Below are 26,603 nucleotides of genomic sequence, written 5' to 3'. Positions count from 1 at the left end.
ATTTTCATTTTTTACAAATGTAGCTACACTCATTTTCTCAACAACATTATCTTTCTTTTCTTTTTAAGTTTACTCCAGTCAGGTTCTCATCAAAACCTAGTTATAGAGTACACAATTAGGTGTAGAATTGACAGGTTATCAGGTGTGCATATAGCAAGCTTCAGTAGATAATGACAAAGAATTGTCCAAAGGTGTTGTGCCAATTCACACACCCGTAGATGGTACAAGAGAGTTCCTTTTTGTTCCACATCTTTGCCAAAATGTTTTCTCTCTTCTTAATTTTTGCCATGCTGGTGAGTGTAGAGTGGTATCATATTATGGTTTGATTTTACATTTCTTTAATGACTCATGCAGACAAGTATGTTTTTACATGTTTACTGGCCATTTGGATGCACACTTTTGTGAAGTAGTTCTTCATTCTGTTGCTTGGTTCTTTTTCCTATTGGATTATATGTCTTTTCCTTATTGATTTTTGGGAGCTCTTTATACATCCTAGGTACGAGTTTTTAGCCAGTATATGTATGAAGAAAATCTACTCCCATTTTACTGTTAGATGTTCACTCTCTTAATGGTATCTTTTACAAAAAAGAAATACATAATTTTGGCCGGGTGCGGTGGCTCAAGCCTGTAATCCCAGCACTTTGGGAGGCCGAGACGGGTGGATCACGAGGTCAGCAGATCGAGACCATCCTGGCTAACACAGTGAAACCCCGTCTCTACTAAAAAAAAAAAAAATACAAAAAACTAGCCGGGCGAGGTGGCGGGTGCCTGTAGTCCCAGCTACTCGGGAGGCTGAGGCAGGAGAATGGGGTAAACCCAGGAGGCGGAGCTTGCAGTGAGCTGAGATCCGGCCACTGCGCTCCAGCCTGAGCGACAGAGCGAGACTCCGTTTCAAAAAAAAAAAAAGAAATACATAATTTTAACATGTTCCAATTCCTTCATGCCATCACTGTACCCCGTGAATTCTATAATTCATCATATTCATTTAAATACAAATCTTCCCACTAGATTCTGAATTTGTTAAGGGTAGCTACTATGTACCTACTAGAATGTCTGCCAGAGAGTTGGGGTTTGGTAAATGTTTATTACCTTATCATTTTTAGTGGTTGAGGGAATTCTGGATAATTACATTTAACAGAGGGTCTAGGGGAAAAAAAAAAAAACAGTCTTTTTGAAGTACTTTTCTGATTACAAAATTAAAAAATGTAACTATAGCATATTAAATGACATTTCCTATTTTAATCTCTCATAAAGTACAATCAGTTACAGCTAAGTTTCTTTCTGTACAAAATTACTTGTTCTGATTTCTCAATTTATAAAAGATCAACAGTGTCAGATTAAGGCCATCACATCAAATGCAATTCAGCCTGCTTATAAAAATACATTTACAGAGTTCTATCAACATTTGTCACCAATTCAGAGAGACATGACAACCTTAGCCAGATTCCTGCAAAAAAAAAAATGTAAATGAAGAGAAATATGAGCCATTTCTTCCCAGTGCTATTAGAAAAACATATGAATTAAAGGAAACATTTGAGTGGCTGGGTCATCACTGTAGAAAAGCCTGGGCACCATTTGGATGGGGGAGTAAGAGCTAGATTTTCAAAAGCTTGTCACATTTACTTTTAGAAAATGACATTTTCCAGTGAGTGGAGATAGATTGATTTGAGTGGAGGGACATAATCCCATTACAGTCTATAAGGTTTTACCACAGGTCATGGTAACAAAAGTAGGTTTTTCATAAGAATTTCAGTTTACTCATCTCAGAAACATATAAAGCAACGAATTTTAAACAAAAGAGACAGCACTGATATGCTCTGAATTCACTATCCATGTCTTTCCAAATATTTGAGAGTGAAATACTTATTCAGTGAGATTCTAGCCGTCGGGTGTGTGTGTGAGCATGTGAAACTATGGTTGACCCTTCAACAATGGGGATGTTAGAGACACCAATGCTTGCACAGTCAAAAGTGTGAATTTAACTTTGAGTCCCCAAAAACTTAACTACCAGTAGTCTAAGGTTGATCAGAAGTCTCACTGGTAACATAAACAGATGATTAACACATATTCAACCTGTTACATGTATTATATACTGTATTCTTACAATAAAGCATTCTAGAGAAAAGAAAATGTTATTAAGAAAATCATAAGAAAGAGAAAAATCTACATCCTGTTCATGAAGTGGAAGTGGATCACCACAAAGGTCTTCATCCTCACCATCTTCTCGTTGAGTAGGCTGAGGAGGAGAAGGAGGAAGAGGAGGGGTTAGTCCTGCTGGCCCAGGGGTGGCAGAGGTGAAAAGGTGGAGGAAGCAGAAGGGAAGGCAGGAGAGGCAGGAGCACTAGGTATAACTTTTACTGAAAAAAAATCTATGTGTTAAGAGGACCACACAGTTCAGACTCGTGTTGTTCAAGGTCAACTGTGTATCATAGACACAACTTTAAGGCAAGTGATTAAAACATTTAATCTTTAGGAAGACTTGGACTGTAAGTACCATTCTGCTGTTTGACATTAGAACAGTATTTTGTTGGCAGGCCCTGCATTCTATATGGCCACAATAACACATATGGAGATGGGCTGAGGCCAGGGATCTTTACGAGGTGATAATTGAGTCTCTACTTAGAAGCAAAGCTATAAAGGAGCTCTACACTGGACTTTCAAAGGGAAAAAATCTCTTAGGGAACTGGACACCGGTTAATTCATAAGTTACAAGGCCTTTACTATTATTTTTATAGGAATAGGAGAGTCACAAAAAAAGACTGAGTTAGAAACCAGGTTGAGGCCAGGCGCGGTGGCTCACGCCTGTAATCCCAGCACTTTGGGAGGCCGAGGCGGGTGGATCATGAGGTCAGGAGATCGAGACCATCCTGGCTAACACGGTGAAACCCCGTCTCTACTAAAAATACAAAAAACTAGCCGGGCGAGGTGGCGGGCGCCTGTAGTCCCAGCTACTGGGAGGCTGAGGCAGGAGAATGGCGTGAACCCGGGAGGCGGAGTTTGCAGTGAGCCAAGATGGCGCCACCGCACTCCAGCCTGGGCGACAAAGCAAGACTCCGTCTCAAAAAAAAAAAAAAAAAAAAAGAAACCAGGTTGAATTGCGTAATTCAGCTCTAGTTTACTGCCCATGGTACTTCAAAGGAATGAAAGTGACAGCTGCTGACATCTAAATGTCATATAAAAATTACCACATGCTTTCCATGGATTAATTCTGCATCTCTAGATAAGAGGACAGCAAATGTGTTTACACTATGAACATACACTGGCAAGCAGAAATGAAAAAAACATTTCAGGTAAAGATTCATCCCAAGGCATGGTTTTCCTGGTGGGTGCTGAGTACAACATCTAGCCAAAGCAGAGACGAGAAAAGGTGAGGAAACGAGTTAAAATAAATATCAAGAAATGACAGAGTAGAGAACAAATCCCAGAGATCACCAAGCCCCAACTTTTTACTTCAGGTTCCGTTAATGCGGCATATTGACAGGATGTTAATTTCACTTTTTTTTCTTTTCTTTTCTTTTCTTTTCTTTTTTTTTGAGATGGAGTCTCACTCTGTTGTCCAGGCTGGAGTACAGTGGCAGGATCTTGGCTCACTGCAACCTCTGTCTCCCAAGTAGCTGGGATTACAGGAGCGTGCCACTACGCCAGGCTAATTTTTTGTATTTTTAGTAGACATGGTGTTTTACCATGTTGGCCAGGCTGGCCTTGAACTCCTGACCTCAAGTGATCCACCCACCTCAGCCTCCCAAAGTGCTGGGATTACAGATGTGAGCCACCATGCCCTGCCTTAATTTCACTTTAATTGTTACTTATCTTAGAATCCTCCTACCAATCTCAGCAATTTATTCTAATGACACGCTTCAATCTCTAGATGAGGAAAACATTTAACAGATAAATGGAACTCATACTGAATGTTTACAGCTGGAAGTAAAAAGGGACACAGTGAAAGATGAATCATAATGTAAGAAGAAGCTAAAACAAAAGTGTAAGTCCAGAATTCTGATTCCTCAAAGATTAAACTTACTCCTTTCATATACAACAACCATGAAAAGCTAGAAAAAGGAGAGACTGCGCATGCAGCAGCATGGTAAATATGCTCCCTGCATCCCCATATTGTGTCAGGGTCCACACAAAATAAAGTTAAAAAGAAAATCTTCGCAATGATATTTTGTAACTGCCTTTCTGTAATGTCCCAAATATGCAAAGAGACCATAAAAAAAATCCTTTAGCTTAATTATTTCTCTTTTCCCTGGAATATTAGGCTCCTGAGAAAAAGAATGAAAACTAATTATACCATTTACAAGTTTATATATAACTCATTACAATTAAAAGCTTTACATTTTCTTAAAGGGTTTTCGAGGTTGTGTTTTGTTTAGACTCTTTATGCTACTAAAGTAAGTTCGTCTCCATAATTAAAAGTTAGTAAAAATCCTCAGGATGTTTTCAGCTTTAGACAATCTTCACCAATTCAAACCTTGAATTAGGATTTAAGCTGCAAGGATACAGGGTTTCCTGCTGTATATGGGCCAGATGCATTTCAATGGGGGTGCAGCTTGAATCAACTATACCTGGTGTCACCCCTGAGGCATCTAAGGCAGAAAGACTCTGCAAAGTAGAATGAACACATCTGTGCTGTTACCATCCCCTTATTATAGACAATTGCTTTTTTCTGTAAGCTTTTCTCACTCTCATCTGTCTTCCTGGGTCAAATCTCAGCTGTCGTCAAGTTCTTAGCACTAACATGTACACATGTTGTTTATTCTCTAGAAATAGGCTTCACTTACAAAACCAGTAGCACGAATGGAGGGTAAAGGAAGTCACATCATCCTTGCTGCTCAAAGCCCTTGATCTCCATTTAGGATGAACCCATGGTCCATCATTTTTTCTTTTTTAAGTAAGCGAATTCAGGGCTGCCCATGGCCCAGTCCCATGCCCGCAATCCTCTTTCGCCACTTATCCTTAGACCTCAATTTATATATTTATATATACGTATATAAATATATGTATAAATTATATATATATATTTTTTAACTCCATTTCCTTAGTTGCAGTGCTATTCTGGTTTCTTTCTTCTTTCTTCATTTTTGAAAACATTTTAAATCTTTAATACATCTGCAAATTCATTTGATACAAAGTCTAACTCCAATTTTTTTAATGTTCATTTCCCCAAAACCATTGTTTTTTTTCATTAGTTTGGTGGGAATAAAAATGTATCCTTCACATTTCCTCAAAAACTGGGAGAAACTTGGCAGAATCAGTGTGAAATGTGCCTTCTCTTCTTGACAGAAAGGTCCTCAACACAAAAGCATAATAATAATATTTAAAACTGAAAAAGCAAATGGAACCACTTGCACATTTTTTACATGAAAAAGGTCAGATCAACATTTTTACATGAAGAGGGCTAGGAGAGAATTCCAAATAGTCTCACTGTGGCCACAGGGTTGACAGAGCTTCTCGATAGAACAACCGTCTTGCCAAGAGCAAGGACAACATGCTTACTTTTGCATCCTCAACGCCCAGAACAATGTCTAGGACATAGCAGGTGCCCAATAAATGTCCAATTCAGAAGAAATCCTCCCTCAAGGAAAGTGTAATTTGTATGTTATTTAAATTACAAGGTTACTTAAAAACACCAATTCTGTTTTCTCCATGGCATATCCATATATTATCCTATCATAGAGAGCTATGAAGGTTAAGTTCCTTCTGATAAGATTCCAACAGACCCACTTTAGGGAGACTGAGTCAGGGCTCACCACAGTGGCCACACCAACTGCAGCTGAGAACTAACATCATTCTTCAAAATGGTCTCTTTAGCCCTTCCCATGTTTGTTGTGCTAATAATCCAAAGCCACTGTGGGACCATCGTGCATATATTGCATGCTGCATATTAAAACTTCCTGATTTTTAGTGTTAGTTTTTTAAGTATCCCTCCCACTACCGACCATTCATTGTAGCTCCATATTGCATTAGGTTTATCAGTAGTTTAACAGAATCCTAATGGGTCTTGGATAAACACCCTGTGACTTGCTGAAGAGCTGGAATCTGAGGCTGGCAGCTAACCATTGAGCTCTGTCCCCAAGTCCTGTCTTTCTTTTTTATCTTTTTTTTTTTTTTGAGACGAAGTCTCACTCTTGCTATCCAGGCTGGAGTGCAATGGCGCAATCTCTGCTCACTGCGACCTCCACCTCCCGGGTTCAAGCAATTCTCCTGCCTCAGTTTCCTGAGTAGCTAGAATTACAGGCGCCTGCCAACATGCCTGGCTAATTTTTGTATTTTTAGTAAAGATGGGGTACAGGTGTGAGCCACTGTGCCTGGCCTAGTCCTGTCTTTCTTAATGCTAGCCCAGTTTGGCCTGAGCTTCTCCAGACCTCCCTCTGCCTCCCTCTGCTGCAAGCAGAGGTAACTGAATTCCACTTTTCTTTTTCCTCCCACTGCAGTGTAACTTGGCTTCACTGCCAAACCCCTGCGGCCACCTCCAGCCTTGTGGAAACTGACACAGGAAGGTAAGTTTCCCAGTGGACTAGAGATCAGCCAGAGTATGAGAGTGCCTGGGAGGGAGGAAGGGAAAATGAGGGGAAGAGAAGGTACAGGAAAATAACAGCACAGAGAGAATAATTAATAAAGCAGGCTTCCAACTGACAGGCTGGTTTCTAAAAACTCAGCTCAAAGTCATTTACTTGGCATTTGAAATGCACTTTCCCATACTAGTATCACAGCACACGATGACTATGTTACTATGCTAGTACTAGTTCAGTTTATGCTTCAAATTATTTTCGTCATTTTGAATGAAAAACACTTCGGAGAGTTTTCCAAGTCTCTAACTGCTTCCTGAAGCTAGCATCGTTTTTACGTGGGGAAAAGGGGGAGTCCTCCTCTAGCTATGGCAAAGCAAGCCTGTTTCCAAAGACCCCCACATAGCCTTTGTGTTCCAAAATCAGACAACGCCTCTCATGCCATATTCCTTTAACTAGCACTAGATACATTTGAAAGGATTTTTTACATATATTGAGTTTCACTTAATTACTGTGCAAATTCTGTGAAATAAGGCATTCAGATCGTACTATGACCTATTGACGAACATTTCAAAACTGTACCCATGACACATACATCCAGATTATAAAGGGCCACCAACTGCCTAGCACAATGGGGGAAACAAGGCACAAAGTCAGGTGAAAAACGATGAGACTTCAGAACCCTGGAAAGAGCAGTAGGATGCACTTAGGCAGTGCTTTCTGTCTCCCAATGACCATGCTAAAGGCGCTACATTTCTTCTTGGATTGATTTGATATTTAATGTAGGAACTCCCAATTATAGATGACAACACTGAATCACAATGGCTAAGCACACTTAATATGTGATAGAACCAGGGTTTGAGCCCACCCAGTCTTGTCCAAGGCTGGGCCATAACATTATAATGCTTTCCTAAACTTCCCAAAAGCTTTCTGCAGAGAAAAACCTAGTCACATACAAAGGACGAAGAGTCAAAAAACCTCAGACTTTTTAGCAGCAGCAGAGGATGCCGGAAGACAATGGAATAATGCTTACACCCTGGCAGGCTACACACTACAAACCATCTGAAGTATGAAATGGAATAAAACACTTGGAGCAGAGGAGGTCTCGAAAGTGTCTTCTCATGTGCCTCTTCTCAGGAGCGACTGAGGACGAGCTTCACTCCAAAAAAGGGAGTAAGCAACAAACAGAAACTTGCAGCAGGTTCCAGGAGGGAGGACAGAGCTAATAGATGATCTGACAGACTCGTCTGTGTGGAAAGTTGGAATGAGAAATATACTACAAAGCTATTGGAAAGGTGAGCAAATGCAAAAGCAAACATTTGAATAAGAAATATAATCAAGGTCTATACTACTGGACTCAGAGGTGAACAACATTTAGACTTAAGAGTTAAAAAACAGCCTGAGTAGAAGTTCAACAAAAATATTAAAACTATATTAGGAGAAGGAGGAAAGTGAAAATGTTAATGCATAAGGGAAGATAAGAGAGATAAATTCTTATCTTTTATAATGGAAAGTCAGTCGATAAATAAATCTAAAATACCAAGAAGTAGCAGAACACGCACATGATCGTTAGTTAGAAGAATACCAGAAGAGATACCTAAGGAGCAGAAAGTATTTTTTTTCTGTACAGGGAAAATCAGAAATGGGGCAGGAGGGTGGAGTTGACAGGAGTCTGCTGCTTTTCATTGCAACTTGTTCTATTTGATTTTTAATACTATGTGTTATTTTGATATAAGTGAAAAATACACTATAAAAAGCAAGAGCTCTCAGAATCATGTGTATCACATAGAAACTAGTCTATCTGTAAACTGATAGACAAGATTTGCTAAAATGCAAAGTAAATCTCATTTAAGAATTGCAAATTTGGTACCCATTAGTGAATGTTTTGTAATAGTGGATTCTTTAAAATTACAACTTAAACAGATGTTTAATTGATGTGTGTGTGTGTGTGTGTGTGTGTGTTTTGAGAGACAGTCTTGTTCTGTCACCCAGGCTGGAGTGCAGTGGTGCGGACTCGGCTCACTGCAACCTCTGCTTCCCGGATTCAAGTGATTCTCCTGCCTCAGCCTCCTGAGTAGCTGGGACTACAGGCAGCTTTTAGCAAAGACAGGGTTTCACCATGTTAGCCAGGATGGTCTCGATCTCCTGACCTCATGATCCACCCACCTCGGCCTCCCAAAGTGCTGGGATTACAGGCATGGGCCACCATGCCCAGCCTATTTGTTTTATAATGTATATTATCTTTCTTTTTTTTTTTTTTTTTTTGAGACGGAGTCTGGCTCTGTTGCCCAGGCTGGAGTGCGGTGGCCGGATCTCAGCTCACTGCAAGCTCCGCCTCCTGGGTTTACGCCATTCTCCTGCCTCCGCCTCCCAAGTAGCTGGGACTACAGGCGCCCGCCTCATCGCCCAGCTAGTTTTTTGTATTCTTTAGTAGAGACGGGGTTTCACCGTGTTAGCCAGGGTGGTCTCGATCTCCTGACCTTGTGATCCGCCCGTCTCGGCCTCCCAAAGTGCTGGGATTACAGGCTTGAGCCACCGCGCCCGGCCTATATTATCTTTCTTAATTTATTCTTATGCATCCAAAAGATCCCTTAGTCATTTGTCTGGAATCATTATCATAATTCAGGAAAATTGATTTGCTTTATTTTCTAAAAATATGAGTACTCCTTTAACATTTAGTCTCAAAAACTCCAAGCTAGAATAATATGCTGTTGCGTATAGTGTTGTCTTCTGTCATGTTCAGCATGATTAACTTAGATTGATGGGAAATACGGCAATTTTTAAAAAGAGCAACTTCACACATACACATTAACATAACTCAGTTGTGTCCACATGACCATCATGATTCATCTGATGCTGAACTGTGCTATAAGTGATGGAATTTTATTCTCCTAATTCAAATACTGGTGAAACAGCATCTCAAGGTTGGGAGGAGATAATATTTACTTTTAAAAAATTAGTCTCAAAAGTAAAGAATGAAATTGACTAAAAAAGCTGTGCTTCAATGTGTGGTCTTCCACTTCAGTTATAATATCTATTTCCACTCATCACAGTCTGAATTTTATACCAAAATTAATTTGGTATCTCCACATTTTACCAAGTAGAAGTACATATTCGAAGTATGCAGAAAGGAAAGTAAGCCAAAAGGAAGTACATGCACCAAGTTTAAAGTTTGTTCCAGTGGCCACAGAGTGATGATGGTTAAATTAAATGCAGTTCAGCATTTGTGAGGATCCCTCTCTACACCAAGCACTGCCATGAGAACTGGAGGAGTATGCACTAGCAGACATGGAGCTCAGTCTACCTTAGGCACCAGTGGTTACAAGTGGTTACAGAAGGGAGACTCAGGGAGCAGTGGGGAATCTAGTCAGGTTTAGGTGGTCAGGGCAAGACTTCTCTGGAGGGGCTGATTTTAAACAGACCTGGGCTGGGCATGGTGGCTCATGCTTGTAATCCCAGAACTTTGGGAGGCTGAGGAAGGTAGATCACTTGAGGTCAGGAGTTCAAGACCAGCCTGGTCAACATGGTGAAACCCCATCTCTACTAAAAATACAAAAATTAGCCAGGTGTGGTGGCACACGCCTGTAATCCCAGCTACTCAGGAGACTGAGGCAGGAGAATCACTTGAATCCAGGAGGCAGAGGTTGCAGTGAGCCAAGATTGTGCCACTGCACTCCAGCCTGGGTGATAGAGTGAGACTCAGTCTCAAAAAACAAACAAACAAACAACAAAACAAAGAAACCCAGAGACTTGAAGCATGAGCAGCCTGGTGTTGGTCTAGTGAAGCTGGAGAAATGGCATCCCTAGTCAAGGAAGAAGTAAGGAGAGCAGAGGGAGAGAGTGTGTTGTGTTTGAGAAGCCACAAGAATGTCTAGAATCAATTGTGGCAAGTCTGTATCAAATCAGGGAAGAAAGCCTGGTAATGTTGGCATGAGAAGACGGCATGTCAGACTTTACAGGACCTACTGTGACTGCAGCCATGTGGCTCTTCTGGGTAGTGATGATTGTGAAAACAGCCTGAAAGCCACATTCAGGCTGCACATGACTGCCCATTCGGAATGAGAGCAACATGGGTAGTGAAATGACCTGGGCTCTAGTCACTCACTGGCCACAAAATCAGTGGGACCCAAGTTATGTGTCTGTCCCTAGGCTTCAGTTTCCACCTATGTAAAATGGTGGGATAGGATTATATAATAAACTCTAAGACAGGGGCAGCACATATGCCTTATCTTCCTGTTTCAGCTGATTAGAAATGTCTGCCGCCAGCCCAGTTCTAGGACTCTGTTCTCAGTTAGTGATGTCTGCCCTGGAACCACTGTGTCTCAGCAGCATGCTACATACTAGGGAGTCCTGCTCTGCCCTGCCTTCTTTCCCAGTGACAGTATTCTGTGCTCCTATGAGAAAGAAGATGGGAGCATCACTTTCACATGAAAAGCTGTGTGCCTGACCTGTGTTTCCTGTACGTGTTTTGTTGCTGGTGGAAAAAAATGAAGAGTCAAAACCTAAAAGGCAGAAGTCCAGGAAGAAGAGGCAAGGAGATTCAGGACACAGATGGCACCAGAATGGGTAACTGGGCCTAAATCATTTTTACATTTTGTGTCTATAGGTTTTCCTTCTAATACACCTAATTTTGAAATGGAATCTGTTTTTCGTCATGTGCCTAATTTGTCCAACCTGTGACTCCCGGCTCGATTTCAGGCTGCTTATAAATAGAGAATGTAGGCAAGTTAGAACCTTCCACAGAGCCTCTGTCTGACACTGTGTAAGCAAGTGTGGACCCCTCCCAGCCTACGTCTATGGGATACACAGGGACTCAGTGCCACCCACTCACTCACCCTCCGAGAGGGGAAGTCAGATACACAAACACGCTCACTTTACTTGTTCTTGAATCTTGTACTAAAAAAGCCATGTAGGCTTGAAATAGCTAAATGATTTTAATTTAAACAGGGCTGTCTTAGACACAGGGGAGAAAACAAACAAAAAACAGAAAAAAAAAACCCCGAGTTGTTAATGGCCCACTCCTGTTTTTCATTGTTGAATTCTAAACTCTGAACTGCCACAGTAAGGGAAGCCCATGTCTAATCTGTCTCATTTTCCTTTCCTTCAGCTTCACAGGTTCTCTTTGCTCACCCCAAGGTATTTAAATATGTACATATAAACACGGCCATGGGCATAGGCAGAGTTTAAGAATCGGTATAGGGAAAGGTACAGGTACAGGTGCAGGTAAAGGTAAAAGTATAGGTATAGTCATTGGTACAGGGAAAGTTATAGATACAAATAAAGGTACAGGTATAGATACAGGTACAGGTAAAGATAAAGATATATAGAGAAGTAAAGGTAAAGGTATAGAAGTGAGTATTGGTATGGGTATAGGCAAATGTGTAGGTTACAAACAGGTATAGGTATAGACATAGACAAAAGTAAAAGTATAAGGAAATGTATAGGTAAAGGTGTTGGTACAGGTACAGGTATAGATATAAATATAGACATAGATACGCAGTTAAAGTCTCTTACTTCAAATCTCCATCAACTAACTTACCAATGATGTCAAAATAACCCCAAAACACTCCACTAATTTCACCAACACTTAGTCTTTCTGGAGGTTTCTGAATGAAAGGGAAATATAACCTGAAGGCTGCAGAAGTTCTGCAGAAACTGGTCTTTTTCATCAGGGTTCTCTATGTATCCACAAGCAGTCACCTGTTGGGGTAGGGACTTTCCTCTACAAGTGGACTAAAATATACAAACCATCATAGATGGAACCTTCTCTGAGTCTATCTTCTTTCAGTTTTTCTGATACTGATAATAATGTGCATTTAAGTAGCACATTAAATTGTACAGAACATTTAAAACTATGCAGCTCCATCCTTATGCTAGCTCCTGATTCTGTAGGTGGGAAGAGTAAGTCTCCAAGGGGAGAGAAGTCTGAGTTACCCTCCCTGCACTTCTAAACCGCATCAGCCCGATGAGGCCGTCTTTCTCCACAGAACAAGCCAGTTTTTCTACTTGGGCTGTTTCTAACTAAGGCGGCTCCTTGTGCCCACCCAGAGATGCTCCTTATGGAAGCACTCTCTATTCTGGACAGCATCTTCAGTGACTCTTGCAAATTTATTTTAAAAATTATTCTCCCCCTTTTCCTTTTGTCACAGCAGTCTACTGAAGTTGCTGGTGACAAATTTGGCTGAGTTCAGTACTTTAAGTCCACAAACCTTGATGCCCCTCACTTATCTTTATGCCTGGACATATAGACAATTAGATAACTCACTAACAACTGAGAAGTTACAATAGGCTAAACAGCTCCGTGCAGAATCAGCAGCATTAGACTGCAGTTATAATCTGTGAGCAATAACTTTGATGGGTCTAAAACTGTGGATAAATCAGTCTTCTTCCATCCATTCAAGCACAGAACAGGGAATTACAGAGCAAGGAAAGACCTAACAGAAAAATTTCTAGAAGACTTCTTATCTAGAAGAAATTTATTTCTTCTCCAAGGCTCTAAAACGGTTATGATTACCAGGCTATTACATGATCATGGCTAGAGACACCCATGGAAACTGCCAAGTCAACCAAGTGTAGATACAGGTGTAGGCCTAGATGAACAAAGCAAGCTAAAGAAAATGTAGGGGTTCAGGAGTGCTTAAAGTTATTGGTCAGGCCCTGCTCCATCCCCACCAATTCATGAAGGATGGGAGCATAGTCAAGGGATACTCTTCGTAGGCCCCAGTTAGTTTTGGTGGAAACAGCATAATCTTCAAGTATGAATGATATAATTTTTCCACAATACCAATAGCCAATTAATATTTTTATAAAACATTCTTCTGATTCACCTGGCTTTAATTTTCTTCTTATGGTTGGCTAGAATATCTGGGAACAAATACCATATACTCCACGGTACACATTCTCCTTTTTTCTTTTTTATTGTGGTAAAATACACATAATGTACCATCTATCATTTTCAAGTATACAGTTCTGTGGCATTAAGTACATTCGGACTGCTGCACATGCTCTCTGGGTTAAAGTATATCTACCCCTCCTTTTTCGTCTTTTTTTTTTTTTTTTTAATGAGGGATATATTACTAACCTCTCACTTCCCGTTGATGATACTCTTTGTTTTTGAGAATGGGGTGTGAAATCCACATCCAGGGATGATGCTTGCGGAGCTGAGGGAGCAGGTAATGTGTTACAAACCCCACGGCACCAGCCAAGGCAAACAGCACGATGCTGAGAAATGGCTGTGATAAAAATGGGTAGAATCTCATTACTTAGCCTAGAGGATGGGGAGAGGGATGCCCGTGAATAATACATAACATCATTTGTTCTTCCACTTTTTCCTCTTAACAGATAGCCAGACTCTTAACGGATAGCCAGTTCTTGTTTCAGGCCTCTGAAAATGTCTTCTCTATACCATGAAATTGGTTCATGTGTTGGAAACCACTACGAGAGTGAGGGAGAACTAGCCTGTGGGAGTACAGAGGCCAAGAGAATTATGCCCCTTCAAATACATTTTTAAAATTTTCTAATGAGGAGGTGAAGAATAACCCATGTAGCTCATAGACATTTCCTTATGAAAAGGGGGGTTCGCAGATGGGCAATATTTTTGTATAGAGAAAGCAACTGTCTGTGAGAACCACAGCCAGGAATCCCATCTGGAGCGCCCCACGTTGTTTTTCTAACTGAAAATCCTTTTCCCATAGTCCTTTTGGCTCTGTGACCTCTGCCTCACCCCTGATACGGTGACTCCTCTCTTCTCTGCTCATAGTAGAGCACTGTCAGCCCGCCCTATCACTATTAACTGTCCTCACAGTGGATTCCACAAGACGTGCCATCACTCTTGCAAACAAAATAGCTCCCTAGATGCAGGAAAGGGCAAGGAAAAGCAATCGAACCCAATCTGTGATGCGGACCAAGTCACATCTTGGACGTAACTGCTCACAGCACATGGATACGTTCCCTAAGCCTCTCAACAGGCATTTCGTTTCCTTCTCTAGCTCACGTGTCTTGTCAATACCCTGTAGCTCCATGACAGCTTTGTTATTAAGGAGAATAAGGGGGCAGGAAGAGTACAAAGTTGGTGGATACATACTCGCAATGACAGGAATACAGTGCTGGCGCTGACTGCAAATGAGAGGACAGCAACCACTGCGCAGACGATGAGATCCCATTTTAAGACATCCGTCTGGAAAGAGAAAACCAGCAGTAAAGGCTGCTCTTCATTTCTCTCAGCAACTCTGTGTGACCAGGTAAATCAAGCGACGGGACACTGACCCAAGCTAAACTGTTTTTCCAGCCCATCACTTACCTGACACACTCAGTGGCACACACCAGATGGGCTGTTCACTAGCTCCTGCTTAGGGAATTTCAGGGAGACTAAGGTGGGCTGGGCGAGAGTGGCAGGAGAGAGGAATAATGCACTGCAAAGTTAGTATATGTGTGCTAACCATAGAAAGAAGAAAGGTTTTCTACACAAGTAAGAGGCATAAGGTTCTTATAAGGTTCTCGTATCTGATCTGTGTTTCCACAAACACAGATCAGATACAAGATTCCCAGAGAGCTCCCCAAAGGGACTTAAATTATTAAGGTCTGATAAAGGAGGTCAAAGTACTAATCATCTTTACTTGGCTTTAGGGTGTCTTGGATTTTAACATTCCAAAAACCTGGATAAAACAAATAGAAGCCTCTTAAACATTTCTTATTGCTTTGGACTAGACCAGATTTTGCATTTTAATTTACCAGTCAGATCACTGGTGAATTAAAGAAACCACTTCCAAATTATTTATATATATGTGTGTGTGTGTGTGTGTATATACATATATATGTGTGTATGTATACAGATATATATATGCAAGAGGTACACCCATTACATGCAGATAATGAAATGTTCAGTAACTCACGAATACATTCCCATGCGAAATTGTAGTGTAAGCTGGGGCTAGGGAAAACAAAGCAAAGTTCAACCTAAGAATGCCGTGAATGCAGATAGATGGAGAATGGTCTGTTAGCTCCAACGGAGCACAATACCACTGGCTGAACAATCTAAAGCAAACAGGAGGAACCATCACTTCTTTTCTCTCTGTAGAGGCGGATTAGTTACAGTACACAATTTTTGATCATTTGAAGATATCATACTGTTACCTGAAAATTCTGAAACCATCAATACATTTATACCTTCCTTTCTCATACTGAAGGGAATTATGCCTCTTAAATCATTGTTTTTTAAATTAAAATGTGGGGTTTCTTGCAAGTCATGCTCCTTCCTGGCTTGCTGACCATATTATCAACCAAAGTGATAAAAAGAAACAGTGAAAAAAATCAGGATCCTAGATTTATTCATAGTAATTAACGGTTAATCTGATTTTGGGGCAGGGATAACCATACGACCTTAATTTCGAATCTATGAAATGTTTGTGATCAGAGAAATTCACCAAAAATTGACTTTAGTTACAGGCCATATATTGCTTCCTATCACTCCAAATGCTTCAAAAAGACCAGACCTTTCTAGAGGAATAGTCTGTAATTCACTGCATCTTTAGGCTGTGGGGAGATGTTAATTTTTCTTTTCTATTTTTCATTAACATGGTTTTATGTCATTTAAAAATTACTGAATGTTTATCTGAAAGAAGATAAACATTTTCCTGAATATTCTAATTTAAAATCATGTGTCATGTTTAACTGACTAATCATCTTTGTCTAAAGGGAAAATAGTTGGCCAGCAGTATGACTGCTGGAGTAGGGAGGAGGGAAGGCTGCATTTCTAAGTTTCTTAAAGCAGAAGCAGGAATGAGCTTGAATTATTGTTACTTTTTTTTTCACAGTTAGATGACGTATGGGAATTCCACTGTGATTTCTATCAGTGTTATGAGTATCCCGTATAAATATAGACCATTACACAGCCTTTCTCTATTTATTAAAACGTTCTCTCCACCCATTTTTTTCTATATTATAATTTCTAAATAACTTATTCAGATAAAATTGACATACCAAAAAGCCACATATATTTAAAGTGCACAACTTAGGCTGGCGCTATGGCTCACGCCTGTAATCCCAGCATTTTGGGAGGCCAAGACAGGTGAATCACTTGAGGTCAGGAGTTCAAGACCAACCTGGCCAACATGATGCAACCCTTGCTCTACTAAAATACAAAAACTAGCCGGTTGTGGTGGCTCACACCTGTAGTCCCAGCTGCTCGGGAGGCTGAGGCAGGAGAATTGCAGAACCCAGGAGGCCAAGACTGCAGTGAGCCGAGATCACACCACTGTACTCCAGCCTGGGTGACAGAGTGAGACTCTGCATCAAAAAAATATATATATGTACAACTCAACAAGTTTATATATATATTTTACATTTATAAATTATATAATATATATTATATATAATTCTGGTTATGGTTTTATGGGGATATATATATAAATCATGGGAATATATATATCCCCATAAAACCATAACCAGAATTAAGATAATTAGCACATCCATTACACCCCAGTATTTCCTCTTTTGCTTCTTGCTAATCTATCCCTTTCCTCACCATAGACTTGATTTTCTGTTTTAAGTGATCCTCTTGCCTTGGCCTCTTGTTTTCATTTTCTAGAATGTTTTATAAATAAATTCATAAAATATGTACGCTTTTGGTCTGGCTTCTCTCAGTGTACTTATTCTGAGATTCATCCAGGATGTCGTCTGTGTCAATAGTGCATTCCTTTTCATTGCTGAGTAGTATCCGTCTGTATGGATATACCACAATGTGTTTATCTATTCACCTGTGGGTAGATGTTTGAATTTGTTCCCAGTTTTTGGCTATCTGCAGCTAAATAAAGCTGCAACAAATATTCATGAATATTTCTCTGGACATGTTATTTCTTTTCTCTTGTGTAAACACCTAGAAAAATGGCTGGCTTATGTGGTAGGTTTAGTCTTAACTAAACCTTAAGAAACTGCCATAATCCAATTAAAAATTGGGTAAAGCAAAAAAATTAGCTGGGCGTGGTGGCAGGCGTCTGTAATCCCAGCTACTCAGGAGGCTGAGGCAGGAGAATGGCATGAACCCGGGAGGCAGAGCTTGCAGTGAGCCTAGATTGTGCCACTGCACTCCAGCCTGGGTGACAGAGCGAGACTCGTTCTCAAAAAAAAAAAAAAAAAAAAAAAAATTGGGCAAAGGACTTGAATGGACATTTCTCAAAAGAAGACACACAAATGGCCAAAAAATATTTTAAAATGTTCAATGTCACTAATCATCAGGAAAATGCAAATCAAAACCACAATGATATACCATCTCATCCCAATTAGAATGGTTATTTCAGCAAATGCTGGTATGGATGTGAAAGAAAAGTAACCTTACACACTGTTGGTGGAAATGTATATTGGTACAGGCATTATAGAAAGCGGTATGGGGAGTTTCCTCAAAAAATTGAAAATAGAACTACTATATGATCCAGCAATTCCACTACTGTGTATTATTCAAAGTAAATAAAATCAGTATGTTGAAGAGTTATCTGCACTCCCAGGCTTAATGCGGCATTATTCACAATAGCCAAGATATGAAATCAACCCAAGTGGCCATAAACCAATAAATATATAATATATATAATCACATTTCATATATGATACCACATTTTTTACATGATATATATGAAATATATATCATATATAGAGAATATATAGAAAATGTGATATACACAAACACAGCCCCATGGAATACTATTCAGCCATAAAAAAGAATGTAATCCTGTCATTTTGCAGCAGCAACATGGATGAACCTGGAGGACATTATGTTAAGTGAAATAAGACAGGCACAGAAAGACAAATACCACTGAGTTCACTTATTTGTAGAATCTAAAAAAGCCAATCTCATAGAAGTACAGAGTGGAATAGTGGTTTGTAGAGGCTGGGGAGGGGAGAAGGAAGGGGGAGAGAGATTGTTCAATGAGTATAAAATTATAGTTAGAAAGAACAAATTCTGTTGTTCTACAGGATAGTAGGAAGACAATAGTAACAATATCATAATGTATATTTCAAAATAACTAGAAGAGAGGATTCTCAATATTCTTACCACAAAGAAATGATAAATAAGTGAGGTGATACTTTAAATACCATAATTTCATCATTGCACAATGCATACATGTATGAAAACATCACAGCATACCCTCATACATGTGTACAATTATTGTCAATTAAAAGCAAATTTTTAAAAAGAAACTGCCAAGCTGTTTTCAAAGTGGGTGTAACTCTTCTACATTCTCAACAGCAGTGTGTGTGAGTTCCAGTTGCTCCATAGTCTTGTCAATAGTTTTTTAAATGTTAACCATACTAGTGAATGTATGCCTCCTAGGGCACATTTTGCAATATCTGGAGACATTTTGGTTTTTACAATTTGAGGAAGGGAAGAAGTAATACTGCCATTTGGTGGCTAGAGGCCAGGGATGCAGCCAAACATCCTCCAATGCACAAGACAGCCCCCCCACACCTCCCTGTAACCAGGGAAATATTCTGAGGCTCAAAATGTCAACAGTGCTGAGGTTGAGAAACCTTAATGGAGTGGTATCTAATTGTGGTTTTAATTTGCCTTTTCCAATGACTAATGATGAACATCTTTTCACATACTTAATTTAAAGTACTATTTATAATAGCACTAAAAGTATACTTAGGGATAAATTTGAGGAAAAAAATGTGCAAGACAGAAACCACCTAACATCAGGAAAGAAATGAGAGAAACTAAACACAGAAACTAGATAAATAAATGGGGAGAGATACTACATTCCTGGATTTGAAGATTCAGTATTGTTAATAAGTCCATTCTCACAAAACTGCTTGGTAAATTTAATGAAATTATAATGAAAATTCCAGCAGAAATTTTTTTTAGAAATGGACATGCTAATTTAAAAATGCATATGGAAATGCAGTAGACCCTAGAATAGCTAAAATGACTTTGAAAAAGAAAAAGTTGGAGGACATACAATACCTGGTTTCAAGGTTTATTACAAAGCTATGGTAACTATGGTATTGATGGTAGTGGTAAAAATACACATCGAGATCAATGGAAAAGAATAAAGTGTCCAGAAATAGGCCACAACAGATATATGATCAATTGATTTTCAACCAAAGTGCAATGGTGAGATGACAAATCCCCAAATGAGGAAAAGGAACATCTTTTCTACGAAAGGCGCTGGAACAATGGAATAGCCATCTAGAAAATAAATAAATAAATAAATAAAATTTAATAAACAATAACCAAAACACCTTGATTACTTTGCTGCACATACAGAAATTACTCAACATCATGAACCTAACAAACCATCAAACTGCTCAAAGCAACCATAAGAGGAAATCTTAATGATCCTGGATTTGGCAAAGATTTCTTAAACGGAGCACTAAAAGTTTGAACTGTAAAAGAAAAAATTAAATAAATTGGACATCACAAAAACGTAAAACTTTTGCTCTTTGAAAGACACTTACAAAAAGGCAAGCCAAAGACTAGGGAAAAAAATTACTACTCATAAAACCCACATTCAACAAAGGACATTTACCTACAAACAAACAACACCCTCCTACATCCCTAGCTGCACATGGTAAAAAGTTCTGAACAGATGCTTCACGGAAGGAGATATACAGATGGCAAATGGTAATTACTGAGCTTTTTACTCTTGATGCTAGTTAATGAAACTAGACTGCTCTCCTAATATTGCTGAAAATAACATCAGCAAAATCAAAAGGAAACAGTTGTTTTTCCCCAAAGCCACCAAAAAGCAGATATGATTCTGCTCCAAAAATTTTATCCTGGACAATAATATTTTTTTTTTTTTTGGTGGGAATGTAGATAGGTGCAACCCATTATGAAAACAATATGGAGGTTCTAAAGAAATTTAAAAATAGGCCAGGTGTGTTGGTTCACGCCTGTAATTCCAGCACTTTGGGAGGCCGAGGTGGGAAGACTGCTTAAGGTTGCGAGTTCAAGACCAGCCTGGGCAACATAATCGAAACCCATCTTTATATTTAAAAAAAAAAAAAGATATTAAAAACAGAACTACCATGTGCCCCAGCAATCCCTCTTCTAGGCATATACCCAAAGGAAATGAAATCACCATGCCATAAAGATATCTGTGCTACCACATGTATTGCAGCACTGTTCACAATAGCCAAGATGTGGAAACAACCTGAGTCTCTGTCAACAGATAGATGATGGATAAAGAAATTCTAATATAAACGTAAATGGAATATTCTTCAGCCTTTATAAAAAGAGACATCCTGCCATTTGCCACAACATGGATGAACCTGGAGCACATTTTGCTAAGCGAAATAACCCAGACACAGAAAGACAAATACTGCATGATTTCACTTTTATGTAGAGTCTAAAGACAGAGAGAGAGAGAGTCAAATATTCAGAGACACAGAATAAAACAGTAGTTAACATGGGCGTGGGGTAGGTAGAGATGGGGACAGGTATGTTAGGAGTTATAAAGTAGCAGATATGTAGGATAAAAAACTCCAGCAATCTAATGTACATGAGAACTATAGTTAATAAAACTGTACTATATTTGGGATTCCTGCAAAATAAATAGATTTTAGCTGCCCTTGCCACAAAAACATAAAAATGGGTAACTATGTGAGATGATGGATATTTTAACTTACTTCACTATAGGAACCATTTCACTGTCTATATGTACCTCATGACATTGTGTTATATACCTTAAATATACACAATAAAATCTCTTTTTAGCAAAATAAAAATAATATCTTTAAAAGGAATCTTGTAACACACCTGAACTTCAGAGTTCGCTACTCTGTCCTGTGAAAGCAGCCTTTAATGCTCTAAAAAGTTTGTAATTTTGGTTGGTTTTCCTGTTAAATAACTTTTTGCTCATTTAAATGTATATTATTATACCTTTCCACCTTCTATAAGATATAAATATGTGTGGGTTTTTTGAGGTAGGTATATTTTATTTTAATCTTAGTTTTATAATATAAAAAGAGAATTTACTAGTACTGCTCTCTTCCTTCACATGCTTGAAGGTTAAAAAAAATCTGTGACTCTGTTAAATTACTTATCTAAAAAACAAGAGTTTAAGAATCTGTTTCCTTTCAATAAATGTCCTATGTCTTAATAGTGAATTGTACTGTGTTAGATCTTACAAAAATGAGTGTGAAAGGGAATATACTGCAAGATGGAAGCAAAATGCAAATTTAGGTCTTTGTAATTTGTATTATTAATTAAGTTTCCCATTATAGAATAACATAATAATATTGCAGCACCCTAGAACATAGAGAAGAGAGGGGAAAATCATTTACAATCATTATAGCCTGACATTAATGGTATTAGCATTTTTGTGTTTTCCAAGCCAGTATTTTTCCTGTGGATGTTAAACCAGGCTCTAGCTATAATCATTATGTATATGAATATTTCTATGCATATTTTATAAGTAATCTTAGTGTGCAAATAATTTTCTACCTTTTCTACAGTACTTTTTTGTAAGCAATATATATATATACATATATATAATTGTATAGCCTCGCTAATATCATTTAATGGCTAAATAATTTACCATCTTGTGATGTCATACACATACAATGCCATTATGATCACTCAAAACATTAATTTAGTGAATGAAATTGAATGACTTATAGTGCAAACATCCCTTGACTGCTACTATCAGGTTGCCTTCCATTGTTTACCATGATGAATTATGCTGAAATTATTATCTTTATGTCCCTGAATTTTTTTTATATTTTGAATTAATTTTCTAGAAAAACTCTAGCAAATAGATTTACTCTATTGTAGGTTATAAGCATTTTACAATCCTTGAAAATTATGGTTTTCCAGATGATTGTAATAATTTACATAAACACAAATGGTATCTAAGAGATTCCCTTGACACAATTGCACATCACTAATTTTTCCAGTGCTAATGGTGTGTACAAAAATGCCATCTCATTTTAATTTGCATTTTTAAATTCATAACAGTAATTATTTCATACATTTACTTAATAATTCATTCCTAAATTTTATATAAAATTTCAAATGGCTTCATTTTGAAGCTCAGATATATACATATTTGTATACAATTATATACAAATGATGCCTATAGGGTTTTAAAAATCAAATTATAAGGGTTGTTGGTATTAGAATGATATTTACCTTTGCTAACTTTGCTACAAGTACTGTACCAAATTATTTAAATTTTGCCACCTTTTTTTACATACAGAAGTTTAAAATTTTTATATTCTTAAATCTAACTCGGGGTATTGTGTGTGTGTTATTTCTTTATGGATCCTATGTCTGAAAAATCATTTTCTCTGTATATTTTGGATAAATGTTTGACTTTAATATCTTTTTGACAATTTATTTTACTTTTTAAAAATGTGACACGGGTAACCATAAAGTACATATAATAAGTATGTACAATTTAATAATTACAAAGTGAACACCTCTATGACCACCAACTAGTTCAATAAATCTAACATTTCCAGCATCCTAGAAGCTTCTGGTATGTGGCTATCTGATCAGAAATCCTTCTCTTGCCTCCTAGAGGTTCCCATCAACAATCCTGACTGGTGAAAATCATTTTCTTGCTTAAAAAAAAAAATGATTTCACTACTTATGACTTAGGTATGCAACTGTAAGCTGTTTCATTTTGCCCATTTTTACTCAGCATATTGTACCATACTATATGCATTATTTTGTGTCTTGCTTCCTTTGCTCAACATGATGTGGTTAAGATTCACTCATGCATTGCATTTGGCTGTAATAAGTTCATTTCCTTTGCTATAGACTACTCATTTGGCACTTTCATAAATAGATGCTATCATGAACAATTTTATATGTGTATTTTGGTGCAAATGGGCAAGATTTGCTCTAGAATAAGTACCTAGGAGTAGAATTGCTGGCTGCAGTCTATTCATGTCTTAAACTTTATGTTACCAAACTTGTATCCAAAATGTGTATACTAATTCACACTCCCACCAGCAATACATGAGAATTCTCTTGCTCTACACTTGCCAACACTTAGTGAGAACTTTACATCTTTTTAGTTCGCTAGTTTTGAAATGGTAAGTCAGTGTGATTTTAATTTGGAGTTTTCTGATTATTAATGAGGTTGTCCACATATTCATGTTTTTTGGCCATTTATATTTCCTCATTTGTGAAGTGTATATACAAGTCTTCTGCCTATTTTCAGTGGAGATATTTGGTTTTCTTTTTTTTTTTTTTTTTTTGAGGCGGAGTCTCGCTCTGTCGCCCGGACTGGAGTGCAGTGGCCGGATCTCAGCTCACTGCAAGCTCCGCCTCCCGGGTTTACGCCATTCTCCTGCCTCAGCCTCCCGAGTAGCTGGGACTACAGGCGCCCGCCACCTCGCCCGGCTAGTTTTTTTGTATTTTTAGTAGAGACGGGGTTTCACTGTGTTAGCCAGGATGGTCTCGATCTCCTGACCTCGTGATCCGCCCGTCTCGGCCTCCCAAAGTGCTGGGATGACAGGCTTGAGCCACCGCGCCCGGCCGATATTTGGTTTTCTTATTGATGTAGAGGAGTTTTATGTTCATCTAGACACTAGTGTCTTTTCTGTATAATTTAAAATAATAAGTCAAAGGTCATAATTTTAATTAATTTGAATCTTTTTGTGTTGTTTTAAAAAATGATTTCCTACATTGCTAGCATAAAAGTAGTTTCCATTATTATGATTCTAAGTGCTTTCAAGTTTTATTTTCTCATATTTAGGCTTATAATTTACCTGGAATTGACTTTTAAGTATAGTGTGACATAGTAGTCCAATTTCCTTTTATTTGTGAATAACTTCTATTTTTCAGTTTTCCATTTTCCCTCTGTTTGGAATTGGAAGCTACATGCTTTGTTTCTCTTCCTTTAGTAGTTGCACAAAACATTCCAACATGCATACCTAATTTATCACAGACCAAAGTTAACAGTACGGGCTGAGCAGCCCGCATCCGAAAATCCGAAATGCAAAACACTACCTTCCTTTGAGTGTCACATTGGTGCTCAAAATGTTTTGGATTTCAAAGCATTTCAGGTTTTGGATTTTTGGATTAGGGATATTCAATCTGTATCTTTATTCTTCTCTTGGACATTACTAAGACCTCTGACGACTTGAAGTTCATTTCTCCTCTCGTCCAAACTTGTGTGTTATTATAGTCACGTATTTTCATTCTACCTTACATTTTTTTTTTTTTTTTTTTTTTTTTTTTTTTGAGACGGAGTCTCGCTCTGTCGCCCGGGCTGGAGTGCAGTGGCCGGATCTCAGCTCACTGCACGCTCCGCCTCCCGGGTTCACGCCATTCTCCTGCCTCAGCCTCCCGAGTAGCTGGGACTACAGACGCCCGCCACCTCGCCCGGCTAGCTTTTTGTATTTTTTTTAGTAGAGACGGGGTTTCACCATGTTAGCCAGGATGGTCTCGATCTCCTGACCTCGTGATCCGCCCGTCTCGGCCTCCCAAAGTGCTGGGATTACAGGCTTGAGCCACCGCGCCCGGCCTCTACCTTACATTTTTTAAGCCAACTATATAGCCTTATCATGGTTTTATGCAGTTAACATTTGTTCAGATTTGCCAATGTACCTGCCACTTTCTTTTCTTTTTATTCACTTGCAAATCAGATTTTCCATCCAAGATCACTTTCTTTTTTTATTTTTTCCTTTTCTCCTCAAATTACTTTTAACACAAGATCACTTTCTACTGAAAAATACCTTCAGAACTACATGTAATGAGGGCCTCTGAGCTTTTATTTTTCTAAAATTTATTTTGTCTTTATCCTTAAAAAATATTTTCACTAGGAATAAAGTTCTAGCTTGGCAGTTACTTTCTTTACATATCATTAAGTATATCCAACAACTGTCTTCTGGCTTCCATGAGGGCTCTTGATAAAGGAGCTTGCAGCCTGTCATTCATTTGCATGTAATCTGTTCATTCTGTTTACCTGCTTTAAGTTGGTCTGTGTGCTTGGCATGCTGCATTTTCACTATGGCTTGTCTGGTGTGGATTCTTTCTTCTTTAATTTACCCTACTTGCAATTCACGTAAATTCCTGAATCTCAAGATAAGTGTCTTTCATCAATTCTGGTAAACTTTCAGACATTATCTCATCAAATATTGATTATGCTTTAGTCTCTCTTTTTCTAGGAATTCTGATTGGATATATTTTAGATTTTCTCACTCTATCCTTCAAGTCATTTCTCTTTCATATTTCTTGATTTTTTTCTTTTGTCAATTAGTGTTACATTCTGGGTACTTTCTTTTCTCTTTATCTTTCAGTTCACTAAGTCTCTCTTCAGAGGTATCTAATCTCCCATGTGGGAGGTCGGCTCACTGCAACCTCCACCTCTCAGGTTCAAGTGATTCTCCTGCCTCAGCCTCCCAAGTAGCTGAGACTATAGGCATGTGCCACCACAGCTGGCTAATTTTGTATTTTTAGTGGAGATGGGGTTTCACCATGTTGGCCAGGCTGGTTTCAAACTCCTGACCTCAGGTGATCCACCCGCCTCGGCCTCCAAAAGTGCTGGCATTACAGGCGTGAGCCACTGTGCCCAGCCCAGTTTTCACTCTTAAATCTAAACGTGCTAAGTTCCTTTTTCTTACACTTCTTTCTCAAGTTTTTAAAAACTATGAACTGCTATTCTTCTAAAGGAACCTTAGAATCATTTCTCAATGTTGGGAATACAATGTCTTTGGAACTGTTTTGAATTATATGAAACCTACAAATTCATTAGAAAGAACTGGCATTTTACAAATCTCAGCCTTCCTATCCAAAATCAGGTTATGTCTATCTCCACTTATTCAGAACATCATTTACACTTCAATAAACTGCTGTAGTTTACTTTATTTGTGACATTACTTGTTAAAATCATTTCCATTATCAATTCGATATTTTGTTGGTACTGTGAGTTGGATCACATTTTCATAGGTTACTTCTGGTATGTTAGAAAGTTCTTGCTTTTCTAAATTTTATTTTCTCTGGTTGTATTTATGAATCCTCTTATTACTCATAGTTGATTATATAGTATGCACAGAAAAGTTTTATATACACATATAAATCAGCATTTTTTTCTCTTTCTCTTTGCTCTTTACTATTTTGTTTTTCATTTTATATATCTAAGATATAAA

At 38.4% G+C, this 26,603-nt stretch overlaps 1 protein-coding gene across 2 annotated transcripts in view; it reads right to left on the bottom strand.

The window, feature by feature from the left end:
• Positions 1–26,603, bottom strand: part of PCNX2 (pecanex 2) — a 314,758-nt gene that overhangs the window by 162,532 nt on the left and 125,623 nt on the right. For both annotated transcript variants that reach the window (XM_033199654.1, XM_033199655.1), the window contains exons 18-19: positions 14,593–14,685; positions 13,591–13,741 (exon numbers count right to left, since the gene is read on the bottom strand). In XM_033199654.1, coding sequence (XP_033055545.1) covers positions 13,591–13,741; positions 14,593–14,685 — 244 coding nt within the window. The remainder of the gene's footprint in view (positions 1–13,590; positions 13,742–14,592; positions 14,686–26,603) is intronic.

The sequence above is a fragment of the Trachypithecus francoisi genome, unplaced genomic scaffold (assembly GCF_009764315.1).
Source record: "Trachypithecus francoisi isolate TF-2019V2 unplaced genomic scaffold, Tfra_2.0 Lachesis_group5, whole genome shotgun sequence".
Classification (NCBI taxonomy): Eukaryota; Metazoa; Chordata; class Mammalia; order Primates; family Cercopithecidae; genus Trachypithecus; species Trachypithecus francoisi.
This window is presented reverse-complemented; position numbering and strand designations above follow the sequence as displayed.